This window comes from Salarias fasciatus, chromosome 6 (assembly GCF_902148845.1).
Source record: "Salarias fasciatus chromosome 6, fSalaFa1.1, whole genome shotgun sequence".
Classification (NCBI taxonomy): domain Eukaryota; kingdom Metazoa; phylum Chordata; class Actinopteri; order Blenniiformes; family Blenniidae; genus Salarias; species Salarias fasciatus.
In genome coordinates, this window is record NC_043750.1 from 15746224 (window position 1) to 15766104 (window position 19881).

The following is a 19881-nucleotide window of genomic DNA, read 5'->3' on the forward strand; positions in this document are numbered from 1 at the left end:
ATAAAGTTATTTTTAAATATTTGCCTGACTGTGCGCCGAGATGATGATGTAGCTGTGGAGAACTGTAACAGACGGCAGCGCATGGAGAGCAGTGGACACAGAAAACTCTATAACACCTTCAACATAAAACACGGTGGCTTCCAGATCATTTTTCCATTATAACGATCATTGTGTTTATCTGAGACTGAGGCTGAAATTCAGGAATACAACCAGATACATTTTTCAGTTGGTTAAAAAAAAAAAAAAAAACAACTCACAGCCCAACGTCTTTCTTTGAACCATCATGAAGTTTTGTTTTTACAAAATTGTAAATTTACAGAAGGAATCATCATGAATACTAACCGCTGAGCGAAAGCAAAGAGACATCGCTGGAGTTAAGTGGTAGCAAAATGTCTTCTACGTCATCAGTCACATTATTTACAAGTTGAGCTCCTAAAGCGCAGAGGAACACACTCCTGTCGCTGCAGAGGTCTACACACACACACACACATGATGAGAGGAACAGGAAGTGACGATCATCGTTTGTTCGATCAGGAGACACGGGATGATAAAAAGTAACAGGAAAAAAAAACTGCTTCTCGGTCTGCGTGTTTAGATGAAGGACAGACGATTGACCTGCTGAGTTTCACTACTTCCTGATGCTTTTCATGGCGCCGCCGCTGGCGCACAAAGAAATGTCAGTCTGTGGCGCCGGGAGGAGGAAGACAAAGCACTCATTTCTTGGCCTTGCCTTTCCCCTTGCCTTTGCCCTTTCCAGAGTCTTCTTTCTTCTCCTTCTTTGACTCCTTGGTGGCTTTAGCCTTCTTCTGCTGCAGGGGAGCAACGACACACGGGAGAGAAAGAAACATTTAACCAAATGAGGCTAAAAATGCTATGACTGTTCAAGTGAATCTGTTCAGTGGAGACTGAAGACAGAGATTGGGAAACACTGTGAACACATGAAACACATTGGCTGTGTCAGGGGAAAAAAAAACAAAGAAGAGTTCTATAATCTCCCTACTCATTTGTGATTAAAAGTCGTGCGACCGCCCTTACTTTGATCATTGCGTCGACTTTGAGGCCGTCCCCCTCGTCTTCAGACTCTGGACCATCTTGTCCGGCGTCGTCCTCTTCAAACTCTCCTCCACCGCCGCCGCCGCCGCCACGACGGCCTTTCTTCACCGCTTGCAGGGAGTACGGTGTGAGGTGGGCCTCTTTGTTGTACGCTCGTGTGAAAGCAGCCTTCACCTGAAGAAGAAGGGAAGAAAGTTTTTAAAAAAAATTGACGTGTGTCGTCTTCGGCTCATTAACAGCAGTGGAACCGTCCAGACCTTGGAGTCCAGCCTGGAGTAGGGGTCCGGCTGGCCCCCCCAGACGCTGATCTCCATGATGCTGTCCACGTCCTCCCGGACCAGCTGGTAGTCGTCCAGCAGCTGCACGGCCTGCGCGGCGCCCTCCGCCCCGCGCCGCTGCAGCGGGCTGAGCAGCGCCTGCCGCAGGTAGTGCAGGTAGTCCAGGTTCACCGCCTGCCTGCCGCTGTGGGTCCTGCAGGCAGCAGCTAATTCAGCGATCGGGTACCGAGGAGGCGGCGAGGCGACGCTTTGGAGGACGGCTCACCTGAGGCTCATGTGCGAGGAAAGCTCCTGGATGATCCGCGAGTGCTTGCTGGCCGACGAGTTCTTGCCGAGCCAGCTGGGGAACACTGGAAACTGAGCCATGTAGCCTCTCATCAGCTCGCCTGGCAGCACACTGGCATAGATGGCCTGCAGAGACACACAAGAACACAGAATTTCAGTTAACCACTCCTTCCAGCGCAGGCATGTTCAGTCTGTGGGTCAATCACAGGCCAAGGTCTATTGTAAAGAGTCTGTCTCTTCTATGAACAGTGAGTACTGCAAACATTTTTCGGTAAAAATGCAAAGCAGCTGCTGCCTTTTACTTGTTACGAAGGCTACATGTGTTTTGTCATAAGAAGACATTAAAGCAGTGTGTGTGAGAGACCTGTGTGGGCAGCAGCGACCAGTTCTGGCCCGATCGGATCCGTCTGTCCACCAGATCTCCATCGGAGATGGAGTCGGCAGTCTTGCTGAGCAGAACCAGATGCGACTTCATGTCACCGCTGTGGCGAGCAGGAGAAGATAAGAAAAAATCCAGGGATATTACAGAAAATTCACATTTTTTGTAAAATGGCTTGAAAGAGCAGTGAAGGCTGCGCCCACCTGGCAGCAGCGGGGCGGACGTGCAGGTAGTTTTCCTGGACGAAAAGCGGCGCCAGCGAGTAATCGTGGAAGAACAGGTCGGACTTGTCGATGAGGCTCATGCGCGCCATCTCCTCGCCGGCGGCGAACACCTTCCTGCAGACCTCGAACGGCCCCAGCTTCATGTCCTTGCGGGCGCTGGCGGCGTCCGACTTGCACTGGTCGTACGTCATCACCTTGTCTTTGGCCGACCACATGCTCAGGTTGTGGATCACCTGGAGAGGAAACAGCGGGGCGTGAGGCCGGAAGCCTAAAGGGAGACGTTTTGATGTCCGATGCTGATTTAGGATGATTTCTCCCTTCACCTGTCGCACATCCTGGTTGGAGGCTAAAATGATTTCGTTCAGAGCTGGAGGAGGGATCTTGATCCCCTCTTTGAAGGCGAGGGACATCATGGCTCCCTGAAAAAAAAAAAGCATTAACACTTTAGAATAACAGTTATATTTCTTTGAAAGTTGTGTGTCTGGAACACTACAGATGGATTTCTGCTGCATCTGCTGCAGGATCTTCATGTGGAATCAGAAACCTAGAAGCCAGACTCTCAAAAGCACATTTACTGGCGTGTGTTTGTACCTTGATCTGATCGACTCGCGGCCTCTGGAAGCGCAGGTCGAAGCAATAGTTGGCCAGAGACCTGATCTTCTGGTGGTTCCGGTCGTTGCACATGCAGATGATGGGAATCTTTGAACTTTTGATCAGGCCAATCATCTCCTGCGAGGGTCATAAGGTCAAAGGTCAGCGATCAAATCGAGACTTACATCAGGTTGAGTTAGGTTTTGGTCTCATTGCATTCTGGTCTGCCCTGTTCAGGTGCAAAACTTAAGGCAGGCCAGAAACATCTCCAGATTAACAGATTCTCATCAGCTTGACGACCTGAATGTGAAGATTTACCTGAATTCCTCCACGGTCCTCGTTACCGGCCATGCCGTCAACCTCGTCCATGATCAGGACGTGTTTACTGCTCACTGTCTGAGACGTGCCTGAAAAATAATACGACAAGTCTGAGTATGTGGATGAATTGTGACAAAAGAATTGAAGAAGAAATGCAAATTTCTGCAGTTGTGAACATAATTACACTCAGTAATTCAGTATTGTGATCAAATGCTTTCTTTATGTAGTATCACTACTGCTTCCCACTGGACGGGGACTCGCTGACTGAAGGACTGATCACCTTTGTAGAAGGTCTCAATGCTGGTGTTGTTGAGAGATTCTGCAACAACTTCCTTCAGGCTGTTTTTGCTGCGCGTGCAGCTGGCGTTCATCTCCACGAAGCTGAAGCCGAGCTCCTACAGACCGACAGGGTCAAAACAGTTCATGATCACGGCGAGAAACAACAAATAAACAATAAATCCAGTGATTTTTACTGTTGGGATCTAAATTTGTTAAAACATCTGGATTTGACATCTTAAGTTCCAGTTAGGAAAATCATTTGAGCGATGGCTTGGAGCTGACCTGGCAGACCAGAACAGCTGTGGTGGTCTTCCCCACCCCTGGAGGTCCGGACAGCAGGGCGGCTTTGAACCCGGATCCGTCATCTCTGCCTCCTCCGAATTTGCCGAAGCGTGCCGCTGCAGCAGAGAGCAGCACACAGTGGTCAGCTCTGCGGTATTTCGTCGAGACAAACCTCACCGAAACGGAAAGTCTTCAGTTTTCTACCTGCCGGCTTGCTGCTGGCGCCCGCGCCGTGGTTTTTCTGCCAGTTCTGCAGCCAGCGCAGCAGCTTGTTGGCGCAGCTCTGCTCCCCCTGCTGGCCGATCACAGACTTCAGGGAGCGCGGCCGGTACTTGTCCACCCACAGCAGACTGGCGCCCTCTCCTGGAGGCGACCGACCCGGCGAAGAGGAGGAGGAGGAGGAGGAGGAGGAGGAGGAGGAGGAGGACGGGGCAGAAAGGCCCAGCTCCCTCCGGGCCGTGTGACCGGAGCCTCTCCCCAGCGGCGTGTGGCCGTGTCCAGCTCTGGAGCCGTGCCCTTGAGCCAGGCCGGTCTTTGAGGGACTCGGAGTGTGGGGGGACCTGGAGTTTCCCTTGGAGGGAGAGATCTTCTGAGCTTTGGGGGTGGTCTTTGAAGTCTGGCTGGGGGGAGTCCTGCTCTTTGAGGCTGTACACTGATGGAGAAGAGGAACCATTATCACGCAAATATGAAGTCATTTGATCAATAAAACTGTTAGTAAAGCTCCTCCATCATGAATCAAGTAAAGAAAGTCAACCTCTTTAGATATAAATTACATCCTTTCAAACCAGAACCATTTATACATCACATACATTTACTAGCAAAAATCTACCACAAAGTCAGATACAGGCTATTTTCAAGACCACATGTGATCAGATTTTGCCACCAGAAGCTTCACTGACTGTAAAAAAGCCTCAAAGCGTGGTGAAGAACTGACCTCAGCTTCTGCAGCAATTTCGTACTTTGATTTCTTTCCTGGTTTGGTCCGAATCAGCTCCAAGAGACCATCTTCATCCAGGATTGTGGTGCCCAAGCTCTCCGCCTGAGCAAAACAACAAACATGAAAATTAAAACAAAATAAACTGTAGCTGGACAAGAGGGTTTACGCCATGCTGGAGTGATTTAACAGTTTCCCCGTCAGGAGGTGGGTCACCTTATCGATCTTGGACACCCCGCTGTCTCTGCCCCGCACCACGTAGGACGTCTTCTTGCTGACGTTGCCGGTCACCTTCCCTCCGTAGCGCTCGATGAGGGACTTGGCGTCGTCCCGCTCCATGGACTCCAGGACGCCCGTCAGCACGAACACGCAGCCCTCCAAACAGTTCTCTGCCCCCTGGTGGAACACAGCAGCACAGGGTAGGACTCGCTCAGAGGGGAGGGGGGCAAACGCTGCCGTTTGTGTCGCCATGGTAACGCTTCGCTGCACTTCTACCTCTGGGATTTCCTTGGAGCCCAGAGCTCGAGGTCCGTCTCTGTTCAGATAGTTCCTGTAAGCGGAGGAGTTGATCTTCCTCTTCTCAGCTTCGTCAGGAGTCGTACTTGTGCTCTGATGAAGGAAAACAGCTCTTTCAGGATGATTTCACTCGGTGTGCGTCACGTTGACACTGTCACCTGTCACTGAAACGCCTGCATGGCTCACCTCGGGTTTCTTAGGAGAAATCTTCAGCGTCTTGGGCGTGGTTCCTGTTTTCGGTGTGAACTTCATTTCTGCACTCGATGAAGCCGGAGGCTCCTTTTTGGGGGAGATTTTCATTTTAGCAGGTGAAGTTTTGCTCTTGGATCCTTCACCCTTCGCCTCGGCCTTTTTCTTCATCATGGCCAGTTTGGAGCTGGCTTTGACCGGGGACGTGTTTTGCTTGGGGGACGGACTGACGACGTCCTCCGACGCCCTGCGGTCGGGTTTGGACGAGCTGCTCGAGCTGACGGCATCTGAGGTGTTCTTTTTGGGAGTTGCGTTCCGGCTCTCATCGGGTCCTTTGCGAGCCTTAATGAAAACACACAACGTGACAAGAGTTCCCAGCTTCGATAGAAAGAATGGATTTTTTTGATGCAACTTTATTCACCTTTTTGGACTGAGGCTCCTCGTCCAGCATGGCCAGAGTCCTGGCGAAGTCCTCGTCCGCGTGAATCTGTTTCTCCAGCTAAGTGAAAAGAACAAAGCACCATGAACCCCGAGCTGAACGCTGCAGAGACACAACTTTTAAAACTACAAAATGCATAATCACAATTTGAGCTTCATCAAACTTCTGTGAGCCTTCCTCATTTTGGAAAACCTGCTGAATCTTTGAATGACAGCACCGACTGAGCGTGTACACACAGGACCACATATTCAGACATTTTGTTCATGAATAACGGACACACTGGAAAACTCTACAGATTCACATTTCAGCTCCAAACATGAGTTGCTGTACCTCCATGTCCTCGTCCATCTGCAGCTGTCGGGCGATTTCTGCATCACTCAGCTCGTCTGCGTCTTGCGGTGGCTGAGGAGGAGATCAGTTTTTACAAATTCAGTTTGTAGAAACAAAGATTGACTCCTCAATAGTTTTTCTGTTCCTAGTAATGGAGGGCAACAAAAATCCTACAATTTAATATCTTACAGTTTGGTTTAAAACTGCTACGGCCCTATTGCTAAAAGTTTGGATATTTAGAATGATGCAATCTTAATTATCTTTCAAAGTGGAAAAGAAATCACACACAGTAATAACGCAGTTGTACTCACTGCTTTTCGTTTGGCGCTGGCCACCAGCTTCTTGTCCGAACGCTGGATGCTGGCGCTGCCGAAGTAGTCGAACACTGAGGTGGGGGTTTGTTTGGGCTGTGGAGGAGGGGCGGACTTGGCGGGACCAGGAGGAGACTTCAGCCCCGTCTTCCCCTGAGTTGACGGTTTGACAGGAGGAGACTTCTTCTCCTCTTTGGCTGCTGGATGAGAGCTCGAAGCCTCCAGCTTTCTGTTAGTGCCATTCTGTTTGGGTTTGACGTCCTTCTTCAAAGTCTGAAAGTTGTCACTGTCAGAGTCTGAAAGCAGAACAAAAACATCTGGTCAACATCTGGTGTTTTCCTCCATCAACAAAACTCACAGAGCATTAAAAATGAGTATGCTCACACAATGGGAATAAGATTCGTTCACCTGTTTCGGAGACGTACTGCACAGGATCTTTTTTAAGATTCGGATCCGCTCTGCCGCGCTTCGGTTTCTCTTTGGAGGATTTTTTTGACTTGCTCACTGGCTCCTCGTCCTCAGAGTCTGAACAGAAAGAACAAGACGAATGAGATGCTGCAATGTAAGTTTATTTTAATGTATAAAACATATGTAAGAATAATATTTCTTTGATTTTCTTTAGTAATATAGACTTTTTTACTGAGCAAGGATTGCACACTGAACTGTGCACACATTAAAACCTAAAAAGTGAAAATTTCTGATATTCGCTTCCCATCAGAGAGATGGAAAAAAAAAAACAACAGGAACAATTTGTCCACAGTTGTTTTGTGTTGTTTTCTCTTGCAGTTAAAGGTTCAGTCCACCACACCCTCTACAAGCACAATAAAGGCAGCTTTATCACCACTTTGGTTTTCCACCCACTGAAATTGAAAAGGTTTTGATTTCCGCAGAGGGTAATATGTGATCAATCGCCCTGATAAGAAACACTTTGGGAGCAACCATGACTGTGCGGTAAACTGATGAAAGTATGAGAATCCTTCTGACCTGAAACTATGACAGCGTGCTTCTTGCGCTTCTTCTCGCTCTCCTTGGGTTTCTGCTCTGCTCTGGAGCCTTTAACCTGCAGACAATAAACCAGAATTAAGCCAGGTGATGAAAATGAAAGACTTAAAGGTAATTTCAAGAGGGGGAGTGGAGAAATCATGGTCTCCTTGCCTTGCTGGTCTCCTTCTTCTTCGGTTTCACCTCCTCATCTGAAGAAAGAGGGCTTTTATTTTTCTTCCTCTTCTTCTTGTCTTCCTCTTGTGTGTTTCCTTTTACGGATGGTTTCTGGAGGGTGGACTTAGCTGAGGTGGGCGCAAAAAACCGTCTGATGTCCTGTGAGAACACACACACACACACACACACACACGCACACACACACACACACACAAACACACACAAACACAAACTTCATTGCCCGTTTTCTGCCGTTATGTTGCAAAAGCTGAATGCAAATCAATAAAAACAGATTGGACTTCTGAAACTGAATTTATACATTTAAACGGTTGCAACTTTGTAATTTCAGCAGCGGATAATCGACAACTGTCGCACAATAAGAGAATAGTTATGATTGCAAACTGACGCTCAGTTCTGCTCACTTTACAAAGAGAGACTGACAAGTTGATCCTGTTAGCTGCAGCTTTAACACCTTAATATGGTCGTGGTTTTCTTAATTGATCACTTTTATTCACATGTTTACGCGCACAGCCCGCCGTCTAGTACGAACGAACAGCTGAAATGCATAACCTACCATCACGAAGCTGTTTCCCGCGGTGTTTAGGGAGGTTTGTCATCTAAAAAGTGAGAAAATCCCTCCAGTGCTTGGCGCGAAGCAGCACTTTTGGGTCGCCTGGAAATGACGCAGCGGCGGCTGGTTGGTGCGCGTGCGTCACTGCGTCACTGCGCGCGGGATGCTTCTGAAAACCTTGATAAACTTAAACAAAAACATATTTAAATGTCAACTTTAATTAGGAATACCGCTGTTAGTCAAACAGCTTGTTCGTTTAGCTATTTGATTCTTGTTCATATTCTCTTATGTCCCAGGTTTCCATAAGTAAATCAGGTTGGAGTATTTCGAGAATAATTTTTAATTTTTTGATTATAATTTGGAGTATAATCTCTTATACGTCCAAATTAGAGTTGATTATAAATATCAAAGAAAAACAACCTGTCCTGCGAATAAGACTAAACATGCTGGGATTTATGGGTTTTCTCTCTAACAGTATTTAGATATGAAATATTTGGCGCTTCATAAAAACAACTTAAATTTAATTGAATACTAAAGAAATTAAGATTTGCAGACCTCAAAATTACATTAACGTATCAAGTGAGCATGTTTTTGCTATTTTTTTATCTCATTTTATAGTCATGTATGACAAAATAAATGTTTTGTATAATTCATATTTGTACTGATCTGTTTTCTTTCAAATAAAATGAAACATGAAACAATTTTACACTTATACAACGTTCACTTAAATGTTATAAACAATCATAAAACTTAGTTTTTCACAGCATGTCACTTCATGCAATCACCAACTGAACTGCAGCAGAGTCCACAGGCTAATATTCTGGATTAGTCATATCCTCATGTATCCAGAGAACAGTTCTGTACTTCGTGATTTATACTTGTAAATGTTGTGTGCTTAAACATTTAATTCTGTGGTTAATTTCTGCAATGTCACAAAAATAAAGATCAAAATATGAATCATAACACTGTATTGAGTGCACGTTATAATTATTACAAGTTCATTATCTCACCATCTATAAATGACAATGTTTATTATTCAGCTCATTTTCACAGCATCATAATACAGAGAAAGAAAAGCAAAACTCGGGTTAATTGGAAAAGATGGTAGTTTTATTGGTCATTAACAGGACTTGATGGATATTAATTTATTCGACATCGAGCTCCACAACAGTGGTCTTCTCACTGACGTAGATGCCGTCTAGAAACTTCCTGATGTCTTTCTTTCGGACCGTGGTGGCCTGTTGGATCAGGGCAGCTGGAAACAGAGAGGAGCGTTCATTTAAAACACGTCATGGGAGGTGCAGGAGATTTAACAGAAACCGGCAGGGAATGACCTGAGCACCAAAGAAGAGAAGATTTTAAGATTTAGGTCAAGTCAAACACATGCAGACATCTGAACGGCACAGCACTGAGAAAAGAACTCAAAGATTCAGGCAAGAAAGATGCAAGTTACACAAATATTTAGCATTTTGCTATTTGCAAAGTGGGAATCCAAGCATGTCACAGTTGGTTCTTAAATGTTTAGGCTTTAGGAATAAAAAGATGAGAAAAAAAAAAACCCACACACATTGGAAGCACAGCTGATTGTGACAAACAGAGAGACATGACTCAGGAACCAAAATCAAATCCGATGAAAATCTCAGAGTAACAAAAATACAAAGTGTTGGAAACAATTCATATCTATAATGCATTCACAGTGTGTGTGGACAGCTGAAAACAGAAAGTGCATTAAAACAACCAATAAAAGTCACACTCAGCTTCAAGTTGATCATTTCATTAAGATTCTCTCATTCTGAGTGGGTGACGACACAAGACACATCACGAGTGTTCAGAGAAACGAGCCATTTCAAGCTGGTTCTCAAAGCAGTGGCAAGAAAGAAGAAGCTTCTGAAGAAGAAAAAGCCATTAAAAAAAGAAAACGGTGCAAAGACCATGCAAAGAAAGAGAAGCGGTCTGCCCTCTCGTCGGACACACCGAGCGGCTTCGACGACAGTATCTAACCTCTACGAGTGCTGGTGTAACTTTTACTGCTCCGGTTCCACTACGGTTCCCTTCTCAGACACGTAAATGCCGTCCAAGAACTTTCTGATATCCTTATTTTTGACTGTGGTGGCCTGCTGGATCAGAGCAGCTGCAACAGAAAAGGTGGGGTGAGGAGCAGGACAACACACCAGGGTCACAGGGACGAGGAGGAGGGACTGAGGGAGACATCAAAATTACTGAGGGAGTGTTCATACAGGACAGTTCTGGTTTGGCTCCAATTCAAACTCTTATTCAATGGAATTCCTCAAAATTGAACATTTCAGATTGATTAGTTTGGATAACTGATGTTATTACTAATGTTTAACAGCATCCTGATGAAGCGCTGAGGTTTAAAGTGAGTAGAGACAAAACCAAACTGCTGCTGAGACAGTAACAAGGTGGGAATAAACACTGAGGTGCAGTTAGTGATTCTCCGTTTAAGTTTGGTGCAACATATGAATAAATTACTCAACGGCTCCCTGAGTCTGAATCATCGTTATATTCAGAAGAAGTGAAGACATTTAATGAAGTCTAGAACATTTTAATACTGTAGTCTGTGTGTCAGCGGTGTGGATCAAAGACCTCAGGCTGTATTTTAGTTGTAATAGTGTCTGTTTTTAGCATGTTCCTTCACTTCCTTGCATGTTGGCTGCACCATGTGGAGAAAATAGGCTGCGGTACGTCATGCCGCACGTAGACCGCATCCAATGGAAATACAGCCGTTAATTATTTATGCACAAGTGTGAGGAAGATGAATTCCTAAATGCTTACACAAATAATGAACTATCACTGCACCTCATTGACAACACAAGGGTTTACTCTAACAGAACAAACTATTCTTCAGTTGGAGGAGGAGGATCAACAAACTCACAATTCACAAGGATGCACTTTTTTTCTTTGGAAAAAGTGAGAATTGGGGTGGGGTGGGGAGCACAGCACTGATGAACAGCTAATAGTTACATGAAGATTAGGGATTGGTCAGATGTTTAGTTTCAAAGGGACCGGCAGTCTGCAAATGATGTTCATTCCTCCTTTATGTCACAATACTGTTGATTATTGTGTTTGTGTAACATAGAACCACTGCTGAGGGACATACAGGCAGACTAACCTGAGTTAGACACCAGCTCGATGTCGTTACCCTCCAGGACCAGCTCGTCCTTCTGGGCAGCTGAAACTGCGCACACCACACCTGGAAGCAGAGATGCAAACCGACATTTCACCAACAGGCATGAGCAGTCTTCTATTTTCATAAAAAGATAAGTGTGTAAAAAAACCAAAACAGACTAGCTCTTACAGCTCAGATCCTCGGCACAGAGGAACTCAAATAGTCACCTTTAAGTCTTCTGTATAATCAGTAAACCTGACAGAATTTGTTCGATTCTAGCTTTAGCAGCAGTCAGAACAGTCTGGATTTTGATAAAGTTCTGCTTTCTTCTCTGTTGACGCTCAAGAAGATCAGAGAAGCGTACTGGTTTGACGCAAAGCTTAAAATGGGGGATGCTCGTCTTAGGGTGTTTTATAACACGTTAGGTTTAAATTCGGAAAAGGAAATATAACTTGAATCCAAGTCTCTAAAAACTAACTGGTTATTAAAATGACACGTTCACTCTCAGGTTATAGGCATGTTGGTGTGAAAGGGTTAGTCTCTGCAGTGAATGTGTCTGGAAAGAATAGATTATATTTAGATAATGAATAAAACCGCAACTATGTTAAATGACAGAAAAAGATACAATTGAGCTGTTTGCAATCGGGGAAAGTTTTGCCTGTGACCAAGGATGTTAGCCTGCTCAGTACTGATGCATCATTGGGTGCAGCATGTTTTATTTCAAGAAAACATTTCTGGACCTCACATCAATGTCACTGTCTTTTTCAGACTCACCTGGCCTCATTCGGACGCGGCGGATGTATTTCTCTCCCAGGAAGTTCCTGATCTCCACCATACTTCCAGACTCCTGAATGACGACGTTGATGGGGAAATGGGCGTACACCGAGCGCATTTTATACCGGAAACCCTGCGATCAGACAAGCGAGAGAAGCAATGCTGAAGCAGACGAAGCAAATCCCTTAATAAAAGGGAACAGCAGGTACAGAATAAAACTAATCCAGGGGTATTCAAGGCCTAAATCATGGACCTCTACTGAACACACACAAAAATGCATCTGTACTTGCCTCAAGCTTATTTTTTATAGTTTCACTTCATCCTGGGTACAAGTAGGGTCACAAATTCCACAATTGGCTAGTCTAGTGTTCAGCAGGTTACACAGAATACCTATCAGAGCTTTCATTTATACCTCTTATAGATCTAACAGATATTCAGGTGATAGCATATGCTCTCCTTGAATATCCTGCTCTAAAGCCTCAGTCTCAGCTCATGATAGCTGTCTGACATGTTTCACTCAGGTAGTCATTTCCACCAAACTGCTCTGAAATCTTACCAGTGTCACTCCCTTGATCATGTTCTGAACGTGGCTGCAGATGGTACGGACTGTGGCCAGCTCCTTTCTGTTTCCCCACCATTTGTCCACACGCAGCTGGGGAGGTGAACAGCAGAGCAAACTGCATTACTTTCCATGCCCTGGGACCAATCCTGAAACACCTTTCCTCTTCTCAGAATCAGCACCTACTAGTCTAATTTTTGATGACTGTCGGTTTTAAATATTCAATGGCAAGAGGATCAAGTGAACGATTCTTGAACGCATGCATTACACAGCCTGACCAATTTATTTACAATCAATTTACACATTGCAATTATGACCATTCAGCCCAAGAATTACTATATTTAAACAGAGGGAACGTGTCTGAGTTTTGCCACTATATTGAGTCTGTAGTCAGATACTTAATTCTGACTGGGATATAGTAAGAAGTTAATGAGATACAAGTAAAGAGGTGTTGCATTCTGGACACATGTTTATCACATCAGCATTAATGGTACGCAGAAGACTGTTTCCTCCTTACCTTGTTCTGTTTCTTGCCCAGCAGGCTGAGCTCCAGGTTGATGTGGTTAAACTCCCTGGTAAGCTTGCCACGGGGCCCTTTAACAGTAACTGTTCGGCCCTTCAGCCTCACCTCGACTGTGGGGAGAAGTGAAGAGTGAAGCATTAAGCTCAACAACTAGCAGACCAGCATATGAAGCATTTCACCAAGCAATAATGGCTTCCTTGTTTGAGCAATGCTGTAATAGATTTCATCTCTAATGCAAATTGTACATGAAACATGTCCATGACATTTCAGACTTCATTAAAACAAAAGATCTACATCATCAGTTTATTTCATTTTGATCCCAAAGCCTTTCAAGTACAGGAACAAATGCTTTCACTACTTCCCAAATAACTACACAGCTGTGAAGACATTTCTTAAAAACTTAACACTATGATTCTTACCATTGTCGGGGAGGTCGACAGTCTGACTGCTGAGAATGGTCTTCATTCTGGAGCAAAATACGTTACACTCAATTAATTCTCACTGACAGCATGACAAAACGTCAGATGTTGATTTACAGCAGAGTCCTAGATTAAATATATCAGCATGTATAGGTAGTCTATGTGTGAAACAACACTCAGAATAATAGTAATCTTCAGTTAATTGATTAAATTCTGAAGCCTGTGTTCAGTGAAATTCAACAGCTACAGAAACCAATGGACCCAGTGTGCATGCTAGCTTCACGGCTAACTTTTGCTGTGACGCTAACTCAAACTTAGAGAGGAGAAAGAGCTGCGTCTGTTTCGAAATTAACTCCAAGTATTTCATCGACAGGGTACGCTCACTCACAGCTTAGGACATACATATTTTTAATTTACTGAGTTGTGCTAGCCGCGACTGTTGGCACGTAAGCAGCGTCAGGCCTCAGAGACGCTGTGTGGCAAAAACTATTAAAATATCTCCGGGTTAGTCTAACCTATACGCTCAATACAGGACGGAACACATAATCAAATAGTATACGCATCTAAAAATTGAAGGATGAGCATAAATCAGGTTTAATGTGTACAGATGGAGTTAGATGAAACTAGAAGACTTCATTTAGGATATCCTCACCTCGCCGGTAGCAGAGGAAAGGAAGAAGGGTCGACGTCATCACGTTGTTGTAGAAAACCTACGTAAGGCCGTGAGACATAACGAGTCGATTCCAGGACTTGCTGATGACAGCAGTCGCTCTGAAATAATTTAACATAAGCAACAAATTGACAATCTGATAAGGAATTACATTCAATTTTAATCAATAACATCCACATAAATGTCGTTTTCACCTTTTAAAAGACAACATATGATAAAACTTAACAGAAAACTGGATGCACTCTTCTTTCCAACTTTTTTAATTATCACGTGAACGCAGCAGCAGACCAAACGAGCTGCTCGCGGAGCCTCAGTGTTTCCAATGTCATGGCGCTGCTCAAGCAAAGTTGCTGCGTAGCCGGACGATTCTCCACAAATCACCTGTGGCTGAGTCCCAGGCGCATTCCTCCGGTGAGTATCTCACCCGGCTGCTCTGCACATCGTCAGTTTGACCCACCGTGTTGCTGTGAGGGGATGTGAAGTCTGTTCAGAGGCCTCCGGATAACTAACGACAGCCCGCAGCAGATTTTGTAACTCCTTGATTGTTCATGTGATGGTCTGGATTGTGAGGGACTGGGTGATGGAAAAGTCACTGAGACCTGGATTGACCCTGCGTGCCTCCCCCGCAGGCTTACACCTTCAGTCTGACTACTGCAGCCGAATCCTCTCCGGACCGGGCTGAGAGGAAGAAGGAGCTGCTGAGCCACGATGGACCCGATCTGCAGGACTTCATCTCAGGAGAGCTGTCAGAGAAAAGCAAATGGGACGAGTACAAAGGCAACCTGAAGAGGGGGAAGGGGGAGAGGTAAGATACAGCAGGCAGAGAAGTGGGGATTATTTCAGAGTTTCATTAAAAGTGACCTGTCAGTAGAAGGGGGCTGCTATCAGGGGAGTACAAAGACCACATTAGTCCTTATCTGACTGTGCTGAATCAACGTGAATTCCACCTAAGAGAGAACAGTGTTAACATATCTATCCAAAATGTTCAGTAAAAACTTTGTGGTAGCATTTTAAAGGAGAAACTTCTCTTTTCTCAATTAACAAAGGTTCTAGAGTTTCTGGGGTGATTTCAAAGTACAGTGGTGAGACAGTTTAGTGTTTACTGTGAAGAACCTCCTGTTATCGATCTACAGCATCTCTGGAGGATTCAGGGTTTGGAGTTGACTGGGACAATTAAAATTAAAGTGTATTTCCTTCTTATGAGAGAATTTCCATTATTATATTGCTTCCACATTAAAGGTCACTGTCCCACTGCTTTACCCTGCTGCTGCCAAGTGTCAGCAAACTTTAAATGATTTTGTAAGATATGTAAATATGGGAATTTCTTCATACTCCATGATGTGGCTAGAATTGCACTGTATGTCCATTCTTGGTGAAAAGAAAGACATTTCAGAGGCTTCATATGCTTATTGCAATGGAAAGTATGAAAGTAGAAAGTCATTTGTAGAACATTTTCAAATGGATTTATTAACTGTGCTGTCATTAAAGGCTGCGGCTTCCTCCATGGCTGAAGACCGAGATCCCCATCGGAAAGAACTTCAACAGGCTGAAGAACACACTAAGAGAGCTCAACCTGCACACAGTGAGTCCAAAAGCAAATGCTTTTCCTACCAGTTTACTCCAAAATACAAAGCGCTTAACAATCAGATCAACACATATAACATTTCCTTCTCATGTCTATAATATTTCAGATGACAAGGTTAACAAAGTTATGGAAGCAGACCTGAATTTTATAATTGATTTCAATTTGTACAATAATTTCTAACCTGTGGAAATGATTCCAGCATCAGCATCTCTCTGTGTGCTTTCTCAGGTGTGTGAGGAGGCCAGGTGTCCAAACATCGGGGAGTGTTGGGGAGGAGGAGAGTACGCCACAGCCACAGCCACCATCATGGTACGTCTCTGCCACAAGGTGGCGCTACTTTCCAACACAGTTCCCTCTAATTATAGGGAAGGGCAGACTACTTTGGTCTGTAAATATAGCACCAACAGTGATGGCAGCAACAAGGAAGTTAATTTCTTTTTTGTCTTTAAAGCCCTTTAATTCCGTCACATATTCATGCAAGTAAAACTGTACCAGCATCATAACTAATCACAAGAGAACATTGAATGTATTGTGTTGTTTGTGTCCATCTTCAATAATTATGTCTTACACACTCTCACTTTTCCTGTGGTTGCAGTTGATGGGAGACACTTGCACCCGTGGCTGCAGGTTCTGCTCTGTGAAGACGGCCCGTCGGCCCCCGCCTCTGGACCCCGACGAGCCGTACAATACAGCCAAGGCCATCGCCGCCTGGGGCCTGGACTATGTGGTTCTCACCTCAGTGGACAGAGACGGTAATGATTCTTTCCTCAGTGTTCAGCATCAAATTGTGATGGTTTGAACACACTGTGCGTGGCGGTGTGTTTGTACGGACCAAACGAAGAGACCTAAACAATGTCAGGCAGGGTGTGTATTTGTTATGCTAAACTGATGTTGCTGTTTGTATTCTTTTGCATCAATGGAAGCAGCGACGCTTCTCACCATAAATATTCACTTCAACTGGAGCTGATTTACTGTATGTGGAGGTTCAGAGACCCGTGTAGCTTTTAATTCTGCCTGAACCTTCACAATAAGTCAAATGGTTCAGAAATCACTGAAAGCACTTTATTTTTTTACCCCATGTCAACATTTCCTGAAACCCAGGTAAATAATGCAAATACACTAAATAAATTCTGCAACCTGTTTTCCAACATTCTGACCCAGTTACTCGTTTTCTCCTTGTTTCTCAGATATTGCTGACGGAGGGGCAGAGCACTTTGCTAAAACTGTGTCAAACCTCAAGGCGAGGTAAGGACCCCTCTCCTCCTGGGCTGAATCAATGTGCATCAGTGCACACAAACCTGAACTGATCAACTGTCAATTTGTCGCCTCTTCTCAGAAACTCTCAGATCCTGGTCGAGTGTCTGACGCCCGATTTCCGTGGCGACCTGGCAGCGGTGGAGAAAATCGCCCTGTCAGGGTTGGACGTGTATGCCCACAATGTGGAAACGGTCCGTGAACTCCAGAGGTAATGAGACTGTTGCTATAGTAACCGAGTATTCCACCAGCCCAGTGTTGACTGTCACGTGTCACGCCCCGTCTAGGAGTGGCTCCGACGCATCCTGAAAAAATACCTGTTCTGCGAGGTCTCAAGCAGTCAGCGTGTGGTGTGGGAACATTTTTCAAAATTTACAATAGAGCCACAGACAATACCTATATATGCAAACAAACCTAAAAACAAGAGATTATCAAACTGAACTTTTATCTTCAAAGGTAGCGAAAACACAGATGACTCCCTCTGTATTATTGTGTTTCTGTGAACGGAAAAATCTTCAGTTTTATCATTCTTTAATTTTATTTAGAAAAAAATGTAATCCATAGTCAAATCTGAGAGTTTATGTGCCAAAATAAAATGCAGAGAAGAAAAAGAATTAAGCCGGGAAAGCTCCTGTATTAAAAAAAGCACAACTATTTGGAGACAAAAATGTGGTTAAAATAGATGAATAAATAGATAAAATTTACTCTGTATGTATCCTGATAGTTGCAGAGCTGTTGAACTAACAAAAAAAAAAAAAGATGTCTTCTGAAGGACGCCCCAGTGCAGTTGTGATAGTTGTGGTCTCTCTCATGCACAGCAAACAATGAGCAAAGTGAAGCTCTTTAAAACAAGTACCTGACCGACCTTCTGAAAGCTTCTACACAACTACAAGATCCTCCACTTTCAGTCACTTCACATTTTAAAAACACTTGGTGTACGAGCTGGACTGCAGCAAGTACTGAATGAACTACAGAACTCCCAGTCTGGATGCATATTTGAGATGCAGCTCCCTCTCATGGGTTGGATTATTAAATTTTTTTCCCTCACATCTCTCTCCAGGTACGTCAGAGATCCCAGGGCGAATTTCGACCAGTCTCTGAGCGTCCTGAGGCACGCTAAAAAGGTCAAACCTTCAGTGCTCACCAAAACCTCCATCATGCTGGGACTCGGGGAGACGGATCAACAAATAAAAGACACTCTGACAGGTGAGGATGAAGCAGAGTCACACACAAACACACATACAGCAGCAATTAAAAACAAACTCCTGTGACGGTGTTGCAGAGCTGAGGGAGGCAGGAGTGGACTGTCTAACCCTGGGACAGTACATGCAGCCCACCAAACGTCACCTGAAGGTAACATCCCTCTTTTACTTCCACAAATATTGTGAAAGTCTCGTTTTGCCAACAGACACGTGTGGTGATAGTGAGTGTTTGCGTTCAGGTGGAGGAATACGTCACTCCGGATAAGTTCGCTCACTGGGAGAAGGTGGGGAATGAGATGGGCTTCGTGTACACAGCCAGCGGGCCGCTGGTGCGATCGTCCTACAAAGCAGGTGAGAAGAATTCGGCTCAACCTTTTGTGGGCAAAGAAAAGCGAATTAGTGTTAATTTTTATGTGACATTTCCTTCTTAATTAATGAACTACAAGGGCAGACTTTAGCAATTCAGTTATACTTCTCCAATTTTTTACAATACACACTGTCATCACCTGCATGAAAGATTATATAAGCTTTTCTATAGAAACCCTTCCATTATGTTAGGCTGTTAGCATTGTAAATATTTGACTGTGGGTGGGACGACAATGTAAAGAATCCATTCATTTGACTTGGTTAAAAAAAAAAGTCTAAACAAATGTTTATATTGTCAGAATAAATAAAGAAGATAGAGTAGTGGTAAGCACTAAGTCCTCACCTTTATCTGTGAAGTTTCTATGTTCTTGTGTGAAAGTTGCATGTTGGAAGGAAATAAATTCAGTCTCTCTCATATATTTTACACAATCTGAGCACAAAAAATTGAACCTGAAGTTGTGATACTGAGTCCTTGAGTTCAGTACAGTACTTGCTCACACTGATCTCTTTTCTCACTGCAGGCGAGTTCTTCTTGAAAAATCTCCTGGAGAAGAGGAAAGCAGAGGCTACAGTAGCTGAATGAGGAGATTTACGTCATCCAGAACCTGTGACTTCATACATGAGAGCTGGTGCCGCAGAACGAGCTGTGGGGTCGCGCTTCAAGTCGTCTCATAGGAAACGCGTCCCTCATAACCGGTAGAAACACGTGCAGCACAAAAAGTAAGGTTATTAAAGTAACATTAACAATACTGCTACGACCCACGAGGGGTTCTCTGCGTTTTCTCTCGTCTACTTCTGACGGCACATGAAGATCAAAGAGGTCCTCAGATATGGAGATGACCCGCCTGCACACCACACCATGCTAACCAACAGCCAGCTGTGAGCAGAGGCTGTAATTTGCTGTTTTTGCTCCTCAGGGGCCTTTAAATTACACCCAACATGAACTCAGTCCTCTCACTGGACTCCTGGTTTAAAAAAAAAAAAAAAAAAAAAAAACACCTTAAACTTTGAGGTTTTTATGGCTGACACATTGCGACTCGTGTTTGAATTTGAATTTCTAATTTAAAAAAATGTGCCGGAAAAAGTACAAGTCAAGGTCAGAAACATTCAGAGGGGGATTAAAATAAGGTTTTGATGCTTCTGTATCTGCAGAAGCACCTGATGGAATTAATTTGTTTTTCCCCAATCTAACAAAATGGACTTTTTACACCTGAGCAATAAAATTTGTTTCCCACTTTGCCCAGCCAGATGAAGCTCCTCTTTAA

At 44.4% G+C, this 19881-nt stretch overlaps 3 protein-coding genes across 4 annotated transcripts; 1 reads left to right on the plus strand and 2 right to left on the minus strand.

Annotated features, from left to right (window-relative positions):
* Positions 1 to 71: 71 nt before the first annotated feature.
* On the minus strand, positions 72 to 8241 carry rfc1 (replication factor C (activator 1) 1). The gene is made up of 23 exons (XM_030095118.1): positions 8141 to 8241; positions 7564 to 7725; positions 7393 to 7468; positions 6817 to 6933; positions 6409 to 6704; positions 6098 to 6169; positions 5750 to 5827; positions 5326 to 5670; positions 5119 to 5232; positions 4840 to 5019; positions 4624 to 4728; positions 3894 to 4341; positions 3690 to 3805; positions 3409 to 3523; positions 3129 to 3217; positions 2811 to 2948; positions 2543 to 2638; positions 2199 to 2452; positions 1981 to 2098; positions 1597 to 1742; positions 1311 to 1524; positions 1036 to 1227; positions 72 to 809 (listed from the first exon to the last, which is right to left on the minus strand). The coding sequence occupies exons 1-23, from the start codon at positions 8141 to 8143 to the stop codon at positions 714 to 716; spliced, it is 3570 nt and encodes a 1189-aa protein (XP_029950978.1). The 5' UTR covers positions 8144 to 8241; the 3' UTR covers positions 72 to 713.
* A 984-nt stretch (positions 8242 to 9225) lies between these two features.
* On the minus strand, positions 9226 to 14262 carry rpl9 (ribosomal protein L9). Of its 2 annotated transcripts, XM_030094791.1 has the most exons (8): positions 14192 to 14215; positions 13540 to 13586; positions 13115 to 13230; positions 12595 to 12690; positions 12039 to 12171; positions 11268 to 11348; positions 10139 to 10268; positions 9364 to 9392 (listed from the first exon to the last, which is right to left on the minus strand). In XM_030094791.1, the coding sequence occupies exons 2-7, from the start codon at positions 13583 to 13585 to the stop codon at positions 10162 to 10164; spliced, it is 579 nt and encodes a 192-aa protein (XP_029950651.1). In that variant the 5' UTR covers position 13586; positions 14192 to 14215; the 3' UTR covers positions 9364 to 9392; positions 10139 to 10161. The 2 variants fall into 2 exon arrangements, with proteins under 2 accessions (XP_029950650.1, XP_029950651.1); XM_030094790.1 differs by lacking the exon at positions 10139 to 10268 and having other exon boundaries at positions 9226 to 9392; positions 14192 to 14262.
* A 225-nt stretch (positions 14263 to 14487) lies between these two features.
* On the plus strand, positions 14488 to 19640 carry lias (lipoic acid synthetase). Its single transcript, XM_030094497.1, has 11 exons — positions 14488 to 14620; positions 14839 to 15014; positions 15698 to 15791; positions 16023 to 16103; positions 16390 to 16546; positions 16982 to 17039; positions 17131 to 17259; positions 18109 to 18254; positions 18331 to 18401; positions 18490 to 18601; positions 19138 to 19640. The coding sequence occupies exons 1-11, from the start codon at positions 14537 to 14539 to the stop codon at positions 19197 to 19199; spliced, it is 1170 nt and encodes a 389-aa protein (XP_029950357.1). The 5' UTR covers positions 14488 to 14536; the 3' UTR covers positions 19200 to 19640.
* Positions 19641 to 19881: the final 241 nt, after the last annotated feature.

Excerpts from the sequence above, each read along its gene's own strand:
- lias (XM_030094497.1), top strand. The coding sequence starts at position 14,537 with ATGGCGCTGCTCAAGCAAAGTTGCTGCGTAGCCGGACGATTCTCCACA. Across the intron at positions 16,104-16,389 it reads CAGCCACAGCCACCATCATG|TTGATGGGAGACACTTGCAC; the intron begins GTACGTCTCTGC and ends CTGTGGTTGCAG. Across the intron at positions 16,547-16,981 it reads CACCTCAGTGGACAGAGACG|ATATTGCTGACGGAGGGGCA; the intron begins GTAATGATTCTT and ends CTTGTTTCTCAG.
- rfc1 (XM_030095118.1), bottom strand. Across the intron at positions 6,934-7,392 it reads GCACGCTGTCATAGTTTCAG|ACTCTGAGGACGAGGAGCCA; the intron begins GTCAGAAGGATT and ends CTTTCTGTTCAG. Across the intron at positions 1,525-1,596 it reads TCCTCGCACATGAGCCTCAG|GACCCACAGCGGCAGGCAGG; the intron begins GTGAGCCGTCCT and ends TGCTGCCTGCAG.
- rpl9 (XM_030094790.1), bottom strand. The coding sequence starts at position 13,585 with ATGAAGACCATTCTCAGCAGTCAGACTGTCGACCTCCCCGACAATG. Across the intron at positions 12,691-13,114 it reads TGGGCAAGAAACAGAACAAG|CTGCGTGTGGACAAATGGTG; the intron begins GTAAGGAGGAAA and ends TCACCTCCCCAG. Across the intron at positions 11,349-12,038 it reads CCGCGTCCGAATGAGGCCAG|GTGTGGTGTGCGCAGTTTCA; the intron begins GTGAGTCTGAAA and ends CTCTGCTTCCAG.